Source organism: Oncorhynchus gorbuscha, linkage group LG15 (assembly GCF_021184085.1).
Source record: "Oncorhynchus gorbuscha isolate QuinsamMale2020 ecotype Even-year linkage group LG15, OgorEven_v1.0, whole genome shotgun sequence".
Lineage (NCBI taxonomy): Eukaryota > Metazoa > Chordata > Actinopteri > Salmoniformes > Salmonidae > Oncorhynchus > Oncorhynchus gorbuscha.
This window is the reverse complement of record NC_060187.1, coordinates 12,921,639-12,939,138: the sequence shown is the minus strand read 5'-3', so window position 1 is coordinate 12,939,138 and position 17,500 is coordinate 12,921,639. Positions and strand designations below refer to the sequence as shown.

Sequence of the window (17,500 nt, the reverse complement as noted above, 5' to 3'; positions counted from 1 at the left end):
TGCTCCGGTTCCCCCACTCTACAAAGTTCTATGTGCAGTGCAGGACTATTTAACATGTGCTATTTAACATGCGCTCCGGTTCGCCCACTCTACAAAGTTCTATGTGCAGTGCAGGACTATTTAACATGCGCTCCGGTTCCCCCACTCTACAAAGTTCTATGTGCAGTGCAGGACTATTTAACATGTGCTATTTAACATGCGCTCCGGTTCCCCCACTCTACAAAGTTCTATGTGCAGTGCAGGCCTATTTAACATGTGCTCCGGTTCCCCCACTCTACAAAGTTCTATGTGCAGTTCAGGACTATTTAACATGTGCTCCGGTTCCCCCACTCTACAAAGTTCTATGTGCAGTGCAGAACTATTTAACATGTGCTCCCGTTCCCCCACTCTACAAAGTTCTATGTGCAGTGCAGAACTATTTAACATGTGCTCCGGTTCCCCCACTCTACAAAGTTCTATGTGCAGTGCAGGACTATTTAACATGTGCTATTTAACATGTGCTCCGGTTACCCCCTCTACAAAGTTCTATGTGCAGTGCAGGCCTTTTTAACATGTGCTCCGGTTCCCCCACTCTACAAAGTTCTATGTGCAGTGCAGAACTATTTAACATGTGCTCCGGTTCCCCCACTCTACAAAGTTATATGTGCAGTGCAGAACTATTTAACATGTGCTATTTAACATGTGCTCCGGTTCCCCCACTCTACAAAGTTCTATGTGCAGTGCAGGACTATTTAACATGTGCTCCGGTTCCCCCACTCTACAAAGTTCTATGTGCAGTGCAGAACTATTTAACATGTGCTCCGGTTCCCCCACTCTACAAAGTTCTATGTGCAGTGCAGGACTATTTAACATGTGCTCCGGTTCCCCCACTCTACAAAGTTCTATGTGCAGTGCAGAACTATTTAACATGTGCTATTTAACATGCGCTCCGGTTCCCCCACTCTACAAAGTTATATGTGTAGTGCAGAACTATTTAACATGTGCTCCGGTTCCCCCACTCTACAAAGTTCTATGTGCAGTGCAGGACTATTTAACAGCCTACAGTTAAATTGCACTTTCCACTCTACTTATTACAGTCTCAGACAAAATGTGAAGCGCTAAGGGCAATGGATAATCAGCACAGAAATAGCACAGTCAGAAAATGTGTCATGCATCAAGCAGGCTACGCTCACATCATTGTGCAGTACCCCCCCCCCTCCATGTACCTTTCAGACTTCAACAACCATAACGGTCTGGCTTTTTTTCCTCACATTTTCTCTCGATTGGGCATCTATTAGCTTGGTCTTGCACTGTAGCTAGGCAGATTAGAATCTCTCTCTCTCTGCTGTTTATGTCTGCCCCATGACTTTGATCAGCACAATCTACACATGGGAAAATGTTTTACACACACACACACAGGGCAGGGGAATCACTGGTAACCGATTCTAGTATACACCAGGGATTTTTACAGACAGAGCTACTGTAAGGGAAACGGGGATACCTAGTCAGTTGTACAACTGAATGCATTCAACTGAAATGTGTCTTCAGCATTTAACCCAACCCCTCTGAATCAGAGAGGTGAGGGGGGCTGCCTTAAATCGACATCCACGTCATCGGCGCCCAGGGAACATTGGGTTAACAGACTTGCTCAGGGGCAGAACAACAGATGTTTACCTTGTCAGCTTGAGGATTCCAGCCCGCAACCTTTCGGTTACTGGCCCAACGCTACCTAGCTGTCTGTCTTTCTGTGTCACTGGTCTACATAACTGTCTGTCTTTCTGTGTCACTGGTCTACATAACTGTCTGTCTTTCTGTGTCACTGGTCTACATAACTGTCTGTCTTTCTGTGTCACTGGTCTACCTAGCTGTCTGTCTTTCTGTGTCACTGGTCTACCTAGCTGTCTGTCTTTCTGTGTCACTGGTCTACCTAGCTGTCTGTCTTTCTGTGTCACTGGTCTACCTAGCTGTCTGTCTTTCTGTATCACTGGTCTACTGCAGCACACATAGAGCACACTGAGAAAGGGGCGTAAAAGGCAGGGCTAGAAATCTGGAATCATACACACACAGATAGAAATACTCTCTAAATGTGATATGTTCCCATAGGAACCCAATTCATCGCTGTCGGTCTGGGCCTCCCCTTTTTTTCAATCCTAACTTTAACTCTAATTTCAGAGTGTCCAGAGGGTTGCTTTACCCGACAAAGCAGATAAATGAATTCAACGGATAATGTTGAAAGGCTAGAAGAAGAAGAAGCAGACAGTGTCTTGATGTTGTAGTTCAGACAACTGGAAAAACTAGTTTACTGCACTCTTTGTTTCTAAGCAGTCCCTACACTTGAAGTAGTTTATCAAAGCATACCTTTATTTAAGACCGTTTGATAGTCAGAGTCTGAAAGGGATATCGCTCTTAGTAAACGCTGAATCATCACAATACAGTGCTTTACTGGGCGCTGCTGCGTTTCTATGGCTACAGGGGTGACAAAACCAACACCTGAGTCCCAGAGGTCACCTGTGGTTACACACACGCACGCACGCACGCACGCACACACACACACACACACACACACACACACACACACACACACACACACACACACACACACACACACACACACACACACACACACACACACACACACACACACACACACACACACACACACACACACACACACACACACACACACACACACACACACACACACACACACACACACACACACATAGACACAGACACACACACACACACACACACATAGACTCACACACACACACACACACACACACACACACACACACACACACACACACACACACACACACACACACACACACACACACACACACACACACACACACACACACACACATACACACACACACACACACACACACACACACACACACACACACACACACACACACACACACACACACACACACACACACACACACACACACACACATAGACACAGACACACACACACACACTCACCACCTGTGTAGCAGATGCTTGAGAGCAGCCAGAAACACAGGATGGTAAGTAAACACATCCCTGACTGATCCTCCTAACAAATTAATAAATTATGTCATAAAAATGAGGTGTGGGAAGGAGGAGGCAAAGGGGGGATAGTTTACACACACACACGCGCGCACTGACACATAAACACACACACACACAGACACATAAACACACACACACACAGACACATAAACACACACACACACTGACACATACATACACACACACACACACACACACACACACACACACACACACACACACACACACACACACACACACACACACACACACACACACACACACACACACACACACACACACACACACACACACACACACACTTACACATAAACATACACAAAGACACACTGACACACAAACACAGACACACACACACACACACAGACACACACACACTGACACATAAACACACACAAACCAACACACAATCACACACACAAACACTTATTCAGACGGCTGCTGGTCATTATCATGCATAAAGTATGCAAAATGCAGGCATGATGCATCTCCCGTCTATTGTTCCTGTGTTTCAGAGGGAGCCTGTCATGATGCATAGATAAAACACAGCAGATGAGACTCTATCTCCTGTGGATTACCATGCAGGCCTAGTCAGTTCCTAAGTCATTGTTACCCTTCCATCTGTCCAGCCAATCCTGTGTGGCACCACCTCACTACAGACAGAGACAATTAAAACACTTTGACACACTTGACACAGAGGGGCTGTGTGTCCGGCATGAGCCATCTGGGATGGGGTGCTGGGGGACCCTCCGTTACACACAGACCCCTCTGCTCCCCTAAGTTGTATTAAACAGATGAATTCAGTGACATCCCTGGCCTATATACTGGGCAGGGGGACAGCCTCCCTTTTCTTTTCTTGATGGACAGATCAGACAGAGGAGGAGGAGAGGGGAGATAGATTGGGACGGCAGATTGGCAACCAGACCCCTGAACTAGGCCACCAACCAGACCCCTGAACTAGGCCAGCAACCAGACCCCTGAACTAGGCCACCAACCAGACCCCTGAACTAGGCCACCAACCAGACCCCTGAACTAGGCCACCAACCAGACCCCTGAACTAGGCCACCAACCAGACCCCTGAACTAGGCCACCAACCAGACCCCTGAACTAGGCCACCAACCAGACCCCTGAACTAGGCCACCAACCAGACCCCTGAACTAGGCCACCAACCAGACCCCTGAACTAGGCCACCAACCAGACCCCTGAACTAGGCCACCAACCAGACCCCTGAACTAGGCCACCAACCAGACCCCTGAACTAGGCCACCAACCAGACCCCTGAACTAGGCCACCAACCAGACCCCTGAACTAGGCCACCAACCAGACCCCTGAACTAGGCCACCAACCAGACCCTGAACTAGGCCACCAACCAGACTGGGTTAAATCCTCTTCTGATAAAATGCTCCTTTGCATGTTGACATTACACTGTTATTACTGGGTTATTAAATGTATGTTAGCAGGGTGGTCAGAATGCTCAGTCAGTCTGTGCCCTGTATACAGATCATCCATCTCGCTCAATACAATGCCGACTCATTGAACACAATGCCAACACACGTTGATTGAATGTGTCATAGGCTGAGACCTACCCATTTTTTACATGGTGCATTTTGTAATTACATTTCTAAGTGAATTAACAGTAAGCTGTAACATAGTTAGTAGGCTGTGTTCTGTACCCGACCAGGACTTGTGGTTGTGATCAGAGTACTAGACATTTTACTGTCGCTTTTCTCCTTTTGTGGTCTGCATCCATTTGTCCCTTTATAGTAACTGTTTGGTCCAATCAGCAATTCACTTCCTGCATCCTTGATATTGTTCATTGGCCAGGAAGGTACACAAGGTTGCAAAAATGTTTAACTCATAACTCCGGCAACAGAGTTGAAGTAAAGTCATTTTCCTATTGGTTCCCTACTCTGGAGTGCTTACTGCCCAGCTCACAGACCCTGGAAAGTCCCTACCCCCTTGAAGTTGCCATTTGAAATGGTTAAGGTTCGGGTTAAATTTGGGGTTAGGTAGGGGTTAATTATGGTTATGGTCAGGGTCAGGGTAAGGGTAGGGGTTGAGGTAAGGGATATGATTTAGGGTGGGGACGTCCCAAGGATCCCGGATAGCAATAACCAAAGCAGATGTGATAGGAACATACCAATCTGTTTGTGCAAAAGGGGGGCAGTAAAATGATGAAAATTACTAACATGATTTCTAAACCCCAAAACAGCTAAATATGTTCATATCCATAAATACTCGTCCCTAATTATGTAATAACATCGTATGCAATAACACCGCGCAATAAAAGTACAAACCCACTTTCGGTACGTCATTGTTAGAAACGGCTCCCCCCCCGTGTTTCCGCGTGAAGTGGTAGCGCCGAGATGATGTGAAAGGTTGCCTGCGCGCTGTCAGTCTTCTTAAAATGAAGACGACTGCTCGGTCCCTGAAGAACAGACTTGATTGTAGAGCTGGCATCTACTTTCAGCTCTGTAGGACCTTTAGAACATTTTATAGGCCTTTGGAACAGTGAGGTTTTATGTCTGATCAGAGCAGTGAATCCAGGTGCTTTTACAGAAGAATTCACCGTATTTATTGTGTCTGAAGCAGGAATTCAGATCATCAGAGACGGCTCGGGTTGAGCTATCCTCTATACAGTAGATAGCAGTATTCAGATCAGTCAAGTGTTGTATAGGTTTGTTATCGTTCCTCCTGTGCGCATATATCCATTTGGAGAAAGACAAGTGTCATTCGCAAGTGAAGTAAAGACAATGTACAATACCGTTTGGACTACGGAAAAATACGAAGATGATTGGAGGGACGTGATGATGCCATATTCCACAGAATTAATATTTTATATTGAAATGGACCAACCACCTCCAGGTAGGCCACTGAAACTATTGAATAGTCACTGTGTGGTAAAATACTGTATCCTATTTGTGGATGCGGATTGAATGGTCCAAACTTTGAGAAGAACATTACATTAGAAGAACGCTTTGCCTGCGAACCTGTCTGTCCTGATAGCGAGCCTAGTCATTTAGGTAACTTTGTTTTTTTCATTCATAGTTATTACAGGTGCACAAATACTCATTTCTTCTTCCTGAAATCGTTTTAAAGCACCCTAAATGACCGTTATAGTGTTTCGTTCAATTCGTTTTAACATCGCTACATTGTATCTGCACCGATAATATCTGCCGACATCCTGGGACTTTTTGCTACTGTTTCAATGGTGATGACAATCATTTAGAATGTATTGTTACAATGTATCAGATGCCTTATTTAGTTTGCAACAATGTTTCAACTTGTTTGACTAGTTTATCGGAGTGACGTTATCTGAAGAGCAGATTGCTGCCTGCAAGCAGGCTTCTGTATCCTGCAAGAACCCTTCCATTCGAACACTACAGGCGCATATATTGTCGCTATAATACAAATGAAATGACCTGAAAATAGATAGTTATTTATTCGGCTACCTATTCTTTTTTTTCTTTACAGTCATTCATTAATTAAGCACGAAGGCCACAGCTTTGTCCATTTGCTTTGTTCTTTCATAACAGTGTATTTAATACGTATTCATGTGGTTCATACCTAACCTCTATTTCACCATGTTTGACCATCTCTCTAGTAGGCCTATCCTGGTTGTCAAATAGTCAAATGTTTTCAGTCCAGTGCAGGAGTGGTTGTGGGGGAGGGGAAAGAGATCATAAAACATTGTGTTACAAGTCAGTGAAGTAAAACCCACTGTACCGATGTTGCTCCGGGTTCAGATTTCATGCAAATGTCTGCGCGTAGTTCTAGCCGGTTGTCATATAGATGTTTAGATGTATTTGAGTCATTTCTCGGTAATTGTGCAAGTGTCATTCGACTCCCACCTCCATTCCTTCTCCTTTTTTAACAGAGCAGAGGCTCGGTGGACGGAGCAGGAGGCGCTGTTCAATCGCACGGAATAGAATTGACCGGTAGCTCTTTTTCTCCCGCTGAAGTGCATTATCCTGAGCCCGTTCTGCTTGTACAGCAACCCTCTCTCTTGTCCTAAGGGCCACACTGAAATGATAAAGGCTGTATATCGTTGGTGGAGTAGTGGAGGAGTGAATAAGGGTGAAACGTATTCTCCTACAGCCTGTGTCCCCTTCCATTCATATGCGCTCTCAATGCAGTTCAATGGCTCTGCGATTCTCAAAGCTTTCTTTCACGGGGGCTTCACGTATTCACTGTGATGTCATAGGCTGGGAACCAAGAGCTTTAAGATGGGCTGGGAACCAACAGCTTTAAGATGGCATGTAGAGTTGATAATGGTATATCTTTACTTCTGTAATGCAACTATACTATACTCTGTAGAAATGCAGTGTAGGATATACAGCTCCTGGTCAAATGAATTAACACGCTACATCAGTGTAAACAGATGTATAACAGATGTATAACGGTCATAATAGTGATGTATGAGCTAGGTGTCAAACCGATAAAGTTTCACACTAATTATCTTGTCAAATATGTTGCACAACAACGTCTTAACGTGTAGTGTTGTTAGGAACATAATCACCAATTCCTGTTGTGATGAATCTGTCAATGGTTGATGTTTGTGTTGTTATAGAGTGACAATAGCAGGCATCTGTTGTATTATATAGTCACCTATGTGAGATAGCGTGTTCCATTGAGCCAGACATTGTCAGTGAAGATATTGAATGAAACAACCATTCAAATTGTATAAACAATACGTTTAAAAGGTAAAGATGCATTGTGTTGTGTGTTTGGCTTCTGTGTAACCTCTCCTGGATTTTCTGAAAGGACCCTAGCTGCGATACAGCAAGCAGGCAAGCGGTGGGTGTATTGTGGTGTATAGCGACAATGTGTATAGAAGAGGTGAAGATAATTGCCCCTCTCTTCTATTCTGTTCCCTTCTCTCTCCTCTCTCTCCTCCCTTCTCCTCTCTCTCCTCTTCTCCTCTCTCTCCTCCCTTCTCCTCTCTCTCCTCCCTTCTCCTCTACTCTGTCCTCTTCTCTCTCCTCCTCTCCTCTACTCTGTTCTCCTCTCTCTCCTCTCCTCTCTCTCCTCCCTTCTCCTCTACTCTACTCTGTCCTCTTCTTTCTCCTCCTCTACTCTGTTCTCCTCTCTCCTCTCTCCTCCCTTCTTCTCTCCTCTCCCCTGTTCTCTTCTCTCTCCTCTTCTCCTCTCTCTCCTCCCTTCTCCTCTCCTCTCCTCTGTCCTCTTCTCTCTCCTCCTCTACTCTATTCTCCTCTCTCTCCTCTCTCTCCTCCCTTCTTCTCTCCTCTCCCCTGTTCTCTTCTCTCTCCTCTTCTCCTCTCTCTCCTCCCTTCTCCTCTACTCTGTCCTCTTCTCTCTCCTCCTCTACTCTGTTCTCTTCTCTCTCCTCTCCTCTCTCTCCTCTTCTCCTCTCTCCTCCCTTCTTCTCTCCTCTCCCCTGTTCTCTTCTCTCTCCTCTCTCTCATCCTCTCCCCTCCCTTCTACTCTCCTCTTGCTACAGAGTGAAGCTCACCAGTGTGTGATCAGATCACACATTCATCCTATCTTCCACTCAAAGCCAGCGCACAGCTCGGCCCATACTGAACACACACACACACACACACACACACACACACACACACACACACACACACACACACACACACACACACACACACACACACACACACACACACACACACACACACACACACACACACACACACACACACACACACACACCCACACCCACAAAAGAATGGTCTTTTCTCTCTTCTTATATTCTCCTTTTTGTTGTTTTTATTTCACCGTGTGGCATTGTGTGATACTGGGGGTCTAAGCCCTCGGCCCAGCAGAGAAAGGGAAAGTGAGATACAGAGGAGGGATGAGGGTCGTGCAGATGTTCATCAAAATATTTATTACACTGGAATTTAAATGTGACAGTTTGGAGGTAACGCCGGGGGCCATCTCTCTGTGTGTGTGTGTACGTGTGTGTGTGTACGTGTGCGTGTGTGTGTGTACGTGTGTGTGTGTGCGTGTGTCACTTTGTGTCGCTGTGTGTCCGTAGCACTGGGTGATTAGCACAGGTGGAGGGATGCCCCAGGGGAAGGCCGACCTCGGTTTCCAACGGCAACACGGCTACTCCCCTCCCAGTGTTGTGTGTGTGTGTGTGTGTGTGTGTGTGAGAGGGAGTTTGCAGGGCAGCCTCTTCACAGAATGGAACATCACCAAGGAATTTCTGTCCCCTGCTGCTATGATGATGCTATATGGGACAATGACATAAGTCACTTAAATTAGAGAGGCACGTCAGAAAGACAGTCAGACACTCAGACAGACTAGGACGGTTGTTACTCTACACGTAAAACACACGTTCTCCACTGTAAGATGGACAGTAAAACTATTATCTTTCTCTCTATTCTCTCTCTCTCTCTCACTGTCCTCTCTCTCTCACTCTCCTCTCTCACTCTCCTCTCTCTCTCTCTTCTCTCTCTCTTTCTCTCTCTCCGTCATTTCTCTTCTCTCTCTCTCTCTCTCTCTTTTTTTCTCTGTCAGTCCTCTCTGTGTCTGTCTCTTCTCTCCCTCTCTCCTCTCTCTCTCTCTCTCTCCCTCTGTCCCTCTCTCTCTTCTCTCTCTCTCTCTCCTTTCTCTCTCTCTCTCTCCTCTCTCTATTTGCTCTCTCTATCTCTCTCTCTCTCTCTCTCTCTCTCTCTCTCTCTCTCTCTCTCTCTCTCTCTCTCTCTCTCTCTCTCTCTTTCTCTTTCTCAATTCAATTCAAGGGCTTTATTGGAATGGGAAACATGTGTTAACATTGCCAAAGCAAGTGAGGTAGACAACATACAAAGTCAATATATAAAGTGAAAAACAACTAAAATTAACAGTAAACATTACACATACAGAAGTTTCTCTCTCCCTCTATCCCTCTCTCTCCCCCTCTGTCCCTCTCTCTCCCCCTCTCTCCCTCTCTCTCTCTCTCTCTCTCTCTCTCTCTCTCTCTCTCTCTCTCTCTCTCTCTCTCTCTCTCTCTCTCCCTCCCTCTGCCCCCTCTCTCTCTCCCTCTCTCCCTCTGCCCCCTCTCTCTCTCTCCTCTCTCTCCCTCTGTCCCTCTCTCTCTCATTCTCCCTCCCTCTGTCCCTCTCTCTCCTTCTCTCTCCTTCTCTCTCCCTCTGTCCCTCTCTCTCTCTCTCCTTCTCTCTCCCCCTCCTCTCTCTCTCTCTCTCTCTCTCTCTCTCTCTCTCTCTCTCTCTCTCTCTCTCTCTCTCTCTCTCTCTCTCTCTCTCTCTCTCTCTCTCTCTCTCTCTCTCTCCCTCTCTGTCTCTCTCTCTCTCTCTCTCTCTCTCTCTCTCTCTCTCTCTCTCTCTCTCTCTCTCTCTCTCTCTCTCTCTCTCTCTCTCTCTCTCTCTCTCTCTCTCTCCCTCTGTCCCCCCTTTCTCTCTCTCTCTCCCTCTGTCCTCTCTCTCTCTCCCTCTGTCCCCTCTCTCTCCCTCTCTCCCTCTGTCTCTCTCTCTCTCTCTCTCTCTCTCTCTCTCTCTCTCTCTCTCTCTCTCTCACCTCTCTGTCCCTCTCTCTCCCTCTCTCTCCTTCTCTCTCCCTCTGTCCTCTCTCTCTCTCTCTCTCTCTCTCTCTCTCTCTCTCTCTCTCTCTCTCTCTCTCTCTCTCTCTCTCTCTCTCTCTCTCCTTCTCCCTCCCTCTGTCCCTCTCTCTCCCTCTCTCTCCCTCTCTCTCCCTCTCTCTCTTCCTAGAGGTGTCCCTGACAGTATTTATATACTCTGGGGGTGTAACTCCACCCCTCTTTCTCTCATTTCAATTATCTCTCTGCTGCTCCCTACTCTCTCTCTCTCTCTCTCTCTTTCTTTCTCTCTCTAGCTCCACCCCTACCCACTGTTGTGCTCTGATTGGATGAGCCAGGTCTCCATTCAGAGATTAGCTAGCTGTCTGATTTTAGGATCAGGGCTTGTCTCGCAGCGCCAGTCTGACAGAGAGATAGAACAGAGAGCGATAGAGAGGAGAGGAGGAGAGACAGGAGGACAGGGAGTGACGGACAGACACAGAGAAAGGGAGAAAGGAACAGTAGGTGTGTACAGCAGCACAGCTCACACAGTCCCTGGTAGAGGAAGATGGTTAGCACCAGTTTCAATCTTCTCTTTCTTTCTCTCTATCCTCCCCTTCTCGTCCCGTGTGTGTGTGTGTGTGTGTGTGTGTGTGTGTGTGTGTGTGTGTGTGTGTGTGTGTGTGTGTGTGTGTGTGTGTGTGTGTGTGTGTGTGTGTGTGTGTGTGTGTGTGTGTGTGTGTGTGTGTGTGTGTGTGTGTGTGTGTGTGTGTGTGTGTGTGTGTGTGTGTGTGTGTGTGTGTGTGTGTGTTATATATGTGTTTGGCAATAAAGCCCTTCATCTACTCCACCAGAGTCAGACGAACTCGTTGATATGCTAGGAGATGCCATAGACTTCCAGTCATTGTGCTTACGCTAGTTAGCAACTTCCTACACCTGCACGCAGATACATAAAAATGGAATCCAGGAGTTTGTCTGTCTCTGTGGAAGTCCTGGAATAGACCTGTAAAAGACAGGGGATGAGACTCACCAGGGACCTCACAATTAAAGGTTGACCAATGAATTGGAATGGCCGATTAATTAGGGCTGATTTTAAGTTTTCATAACAATCAGAGATCAGTATTTTTGGGCGCCAATTTGCTGATTTGCTGATTTAAAAAAATATATAATAATGTTTTTATTTTTTATACCTTTATTTAATCTTCATTTAACTTGGCAAGTCAGTTAAGAACACATTCTTATTTTCAATGACGGCCTAGGAACGGTGGGTTAACTGCCTCGTTCAGGGGCAGAACAACAGATTTTCACCTTGTCAGCTCGGGGATTCATACTTGAAACCTTACAGTTAACTTCTTGCGTCGAGCCATCCCGGATCCGGTATCGTGACTACAGCCTCAAGCCCATTACCATAACGCAACGTTAACTATTCATGAAAATCGCAAATGAAATCAAATCAATATGCTAGCTCTCAAGCTTAGATTTTTGTTAACAACACTGTCATCTCAGATTTTCAAAAATATGCTTCTCAGCCATAGCAAAACAAGCATTTGTGTAACAGTATTGATAGATAGCGTAGCATTTAGCGTAGCATTTAGCGTTAGCATTCAGCAGGCAACATTTTCACAAAAACCAGAAAAGCATTCAAATAAAATCATTTACCTTTGAAGAACTTCAGATGTTTTCAATGAGGAGACTCTCAGTTAGATAGCAAATGTTCAGTTTTTACAAAAATATTATTTGTGTTGACAAATCGCTCCGTTTTCTTCATCACGTTTGGGTAAGAAAAAAAACTAAAATTAAGTCATTAAAACCCGAACTTTTTTCCAAATTAACTCCATAATATCGACAGAAACATGGCAAACCAATGTTTAGAATCAATCCTCAAGGTGTTTTTCACATATCTATCGACGATAAATCCTTCGTGGCAGTTGACTTTCTCTTCTGAAGAAATGGAACGCGCATGGACCTAGAGATTACGCAATAATTTCGACACAGGACACCGGGCGGACACCTGGTAAATGTAGTCTCTTATTGTCATGCAGGTGAAAGAGGACCCAAAAGCGACTTGGCGAAAACAGAGTCTTTAATCCAGTAAAGTAAATACAAACAAAAAACACAACTTTCACTCGAAATGACGAGGACAAACTGGAGACTCGATCTTGAACAGCAGGTGAACAGCAGGTTGCCTCGGGAAGGCACTTGAACCAGACAGACTCAGACACCTGCTCACCACGCAGCATCTGAGGAAAACACGACACGACAGGGCGATACACAAACACAGCACGGTGAATTCTAGACAAGGAACCGACAGGACAGGAACGGAACACAAAGGAAGAAATAGGGACTCTAATCAGGGGAAAGGATCGGGAACAGGTGTGGGAAGACTAAATGATTGATTAGGGGAATAGGAACAGCTGGGGGCAGGAACGGAACGATAGAGAGAAGAGAGAGCGAGAGAGTGAGAGAGGGAGGGGGAGAGAGAGGGATAGAAAGAGGGAAAGAACCTAATAAGACCAGCAGAGGGAAACGAATAGAATGGGAAGCACAGGGACAAGACAAGATAATAAATGACAAAACATGACAGTACCCCCCCACTCACCGAGCGCCTCCTGGCGCACTCGAGGAGGAATCCTGGCGGCAACGGAGGAAATCATCAATGAGTGAACGGTCCAGCACGTCCCGAGACGGAACCCAACTCCTCTCCTCAGGACCGTAACCCTCCCAATCCACTAAGTATTGGTGACCCCGTCCCCGAGAACGCATGTCCATGATCTTATGTACCTTGTAAATAGGTGCGCTCTCGACAAGGACGGGAGGGGGGAGGGAAGACGAACGGGGTGCGAAGAAAGGGCTTGACACAGGAGACATGGAAGACAGGATGGACGCGACGAAGATGTCGCGGAAGAAGCAGTCGCACAGCGACAGGATTGACGACCTGGGAGACACGGAACGGACCAATGAACCGCGGAGTCAACTTACGAGAAGCTGTCGTAAGAGGAAGGTTGCGAGTGGAAAGCCACACTCTCTGGCCGCAACAATACCTTGGACTCTTAATCCTGCGTTTATTGGCGGCTCTCACAGTCTGTGCCCTGTAACGGCAAAGTGCAGACCTCACCCTCCTCCAGGTGCGCTCACAACGTTGGACAAACGCTTGAGCGGAGGGAACGCTGGACTCGGCAAGCTGGGATGAGAACAGAGGAGGCTGGTAACCCAGACTACTCTGAAACGGAGATAACCCGGTAGCAGACGAAGGAAGCGAATTGTGAGCGTATTCTGCCCAGGGGAGCTGTTCTGCCCAAGACGCAGGGTTTCTGAAAGAAAGACTGCGTAGTATGCGACCAATCGTCTGATTGGCCCTCTCTGCTTGACCGTTAGACTGGGGATGAAACCCGGAAGAGAGACTGACGGACGCACCAATCAAACGACAGAACTCCCTCCAAAACTGTGACGTGAATTGCGGGCCTCTGTCTGAAACGGCGTCTAACGGGAGGCCATGAATTCTGAATACATTCTCGATAATGATTTGTGCCGTCTCCTTAGCGGAAGGAAGTTTAGCGAGGGGAATGAAATGTGCCGCCTTAGAGAACCTATCGACAACCGTAAGAATCACAGTCTTCCCCGCAGACAAAGGCAGACCGGTAATGAAGTCTAGGGCGATGTGAGACCATGGTCGAGAAGGAATGGGGAGCGGTCTGAGACGACCGGCAGGAGGAGAGTTACCCGACTTAGTCTGCGCGCAGTCCGAACAAGCAGCCACGAAACGGCGCGTGTCACGCTCCTGAGTCGGCCACCAAAAGCGCTGGCGAATAGACTCAAGAGTGCCTCGAACACCGGGATGACCAGCTAACTTGGCAGAGTGAGCCCACTGAAGAACAGCCAGACGAGTGGAAACAGGAACGAAAAGGAGGTTACTAGGACAAGCGCGCGGCGACGCAGTGTGCGTGAGTGCTTGCTTAACCTGTCTTTCAATTCCCCAGACTGTTAACCCGACAACACGCCCATAAGGAAGAATCCCCTCGGGATCAGTAGAAGCCACAGAATAACTAAACAGACGGGATAAGGCATCAGGCTTGGTGTTCTTGCTACCCGGACGGTAAGAAATCACAAACTCGAAACGAGCGAAAAACAACGCCCAACGAGCTTGACGGGCATTAAGTCGTTTGGCAGAACGGATGTACTCAAGGTTCTTATGGTCTGTCCAAACGACAAAAGGAACGGTCGCCCCCTCCAACCACTGTCGCCATTCGCCTAGGGCTAAGCGGATGGCGAGCAGTTCACGGTTACCCACATCATAGTTGCGCTCAGATGGCGACAGGCGATGAGAAAAATAAGCGCAAGGATGAACCTTATCGTCAGACTGGAAGCGCTGGGATAGAATGGCTCCCACGCCTACCTCTGAAGCGTCAACCTCGACAATGAATTGTCTAGTGACGTCAGGAGTAACGAGGATAGGAGCGGACGTAAAACGTTCTTTTAGAAGATCAAAAGCTCCCTGGGCGGAACCGGACCACTTAAAACACGTCTTGACAGAAGTAAGAGCTGTGAGAGGGGCAGCAACTTGACCGAAATTACGAATGAAACGCCGATAGAAATTAGCGAAACCTAAAAAGCGCTGCAACTCGACACGTGACCTTGGAACGGGCCAATCACTGACAGCTTGGACCTTAGCGGAATCCATCTGAATGCCTTCAGCGGAAATAACGGAACCGAGAAAAGTAACGGAGGAGACATGAAAAGAGCACTTCTCAGACTTTACGTAGAGACAATTCTCTAAAAGGCGCTGTAGAACACGTCGAACGTGCTGAACATGAATCTCGAGTGACGGAGAAAAAATCAGGATATCGTCAAGATAGACAAAAACAAAGATGTTCAGCATGTCTCTCAGAACATCATTAACTAATGCCTGAAAAACAGCTGGCGCATTGGCGAGACCAAACGGCAGAACCCGGTACTCAAAATGCCCTAACGGAGTGTTAAACGCCGTTTTCCACTCGTCCCCCTCTCTGATGCGCACGAGATGGTAAGCGTTACGAAGGTCCAACTTAGTAAAGCACCTGGCTCCCTGCAGAATCTCGAAGGCTGATGACATAAGGGGAAGCGGATAACGATTCTTAACCGTTATGTCATTCAGCCCTCGATAATCCACGCAGGGGCGCAGAGTACCGTCCTTCTTCTTAACAAAAAGAACCCCGCCCCGGCCGGAGAGGAAGAAGGCACTATGGTACCGGCGCCAAGAGACACAGACAAATAATCCTCGAGAGCCTTACGTTCGGGAGCCGACAGAGAGTATAGTCTACCCCGAGGAGGAGTGGTCCCCGGAAGGAGATCAATACTACAATCATACGACCGGTGAGGAGGAAGGGAGTTGGCTCGGGACCGACTGAAGACCGTGCGCAGATCATGATATTCCTCCGGCACTCCTGTCAAATCGCCAGGTTCCTCCTGAGAAGTAGGGACAGAAGAAACGGGAGGGATGGCAGACATTAAACACTTCACATGACAAGAAACGTTCCAGGATAGGATAGAATTACTAGACCAATTAATAGAAGGATTATGACATACTAGCCAGGGATGACCCAAAACAACAGGTGTAAACGGTGAACGAAAAATCAAAAAAGAAATAGTCTCACTGTGGTTACCAGATACTGTGAGGGTTAAAGGTAGTGTCTCAAATCTGATACTGGGAAGATGACTACCATCTAAGGCGAACATGGGCGTAGGCTTCTCTAACTCTCTGAAAGGAATGTCATGTTTCCGAACCCATGCTTCGTCCATGAAACAACCCTCAGCCCCAGAGTCTATCAAGGCACTACATGTAGCACCCGAACCGGTCCAGCGTAGATGGACCGACAAAGTAGTACAGGATTTTGATGGAGAGACTTGAGTAGTTGCGCTCACCTGTAGCCCTCCGCTTACAGATGAGCTCTGGCTTTTACTGGACATGAATTAACAAAATGTCCAGCAACTCCGCAATAGAGGCACAGGCGGTTGGTGATCCTCCGTTCCCTCTCCTTAGTCGAGATGCGAATCCCTCCCAGCTGCATGGGCTCAGACCCTGAGCCAGAGGAGGGAGATGGTTGCGATGCGGAGCAGGGAAACACCGTTGATGCGAGCTCTCTTCCACGAGCCCGGTGACGAAGATCTACCCGTCGTTCTATGCGGATGGCGAGAGCAATCAAAGAGTCCACATCTGAAGGAACCTCCCGGGAGAGAATCTCATCCTTAACCACTGCGTGGAGTCCCTCCAGAAAACGAGCGAGCAGCGCCGGCTCGTTCCACTCACTAGAGGCAGCAAGAGTGCGAAACTCAATAGAATAATCCGTTATGGACCGTTCACCTTGGCATAAGGAAGCCAGGGCCCTAGAAGCCTCCCTACCAAAAACTGAACGGTCAAAAACCCGAATCATCTCCTCTTTAAAGTTCTGGAACTTGTTAGAGCAATCAGCCCTTGCCTCCCAGATAGCTGTGCCCCATTCTCGAGCCCGGCCAGTAAGGAGTGAAATGACGTAAGCAACCCGAGCTCTCTCTCTAGAGTATGTGTTGGGTTGGAGAGAGAACACAATCTCACACTGCGTGAGAAAGGAGCGGCACTCAGTGGGCTGCCCGGAGTAGCAAGGTGGGTTATTAACCCTAGGTTCTGGAGGCTCGGCAGGCCAGGAAGTAACAGGTGGCACGAGACGTAGACTCTGGAACTGTCCAGAGAGGTCGGAAACCTGAGCGGCCAGGTTCTCCACGGCATGGCGAGCAGCAGACAATTCCTGCTCGTGTCTGCCGAGCATGGCTCCTTGGATCTCGACGGCAGTGTAACGAGCGTCTGAAGTCGCTGGGTCCATTCCTTGGTCGGTTCCTTCTGTCATGCAGGTGAAAGAGGACCCAAAAGCGACTTGGCGAAAACAGAGTCTTTAATCCAGTAAAGTAAATACAAACAAAAAACACAACTTTCACTCGAAATGACGAGGACAAACTGGAGACT

General features: G+C 47.4%; 1 protein-coding gene across 1 annotated transcript in view; it reads left to right on the top strand.

Moving 5' to 3' along the window:
- The first annotated feature begins 5,458 nt into the window (after positions 1 to 5,458).
- LOC123996633 (phosphatidylinositol 3-kinase regulatory subunit gamma-like) overlaps positions 5,459 to 17,500 on the top strand; it is a 54,800-nt gene continuing 42,758 nt past the window's right edge. Inside the window, exon 1 of the mRNA XM_046300168.1 lies at positions 5,459 to 5,906. Within this exon, the coding sequence (XP_046156124.1) occupies positions 5,795 to 5,906 (112 nt within the window). The 5' untranslated portion in view covers positions 5,459 to 5,794. The remainder of the gene's footprint in view (positions 5,907 to 17,500) is intronic.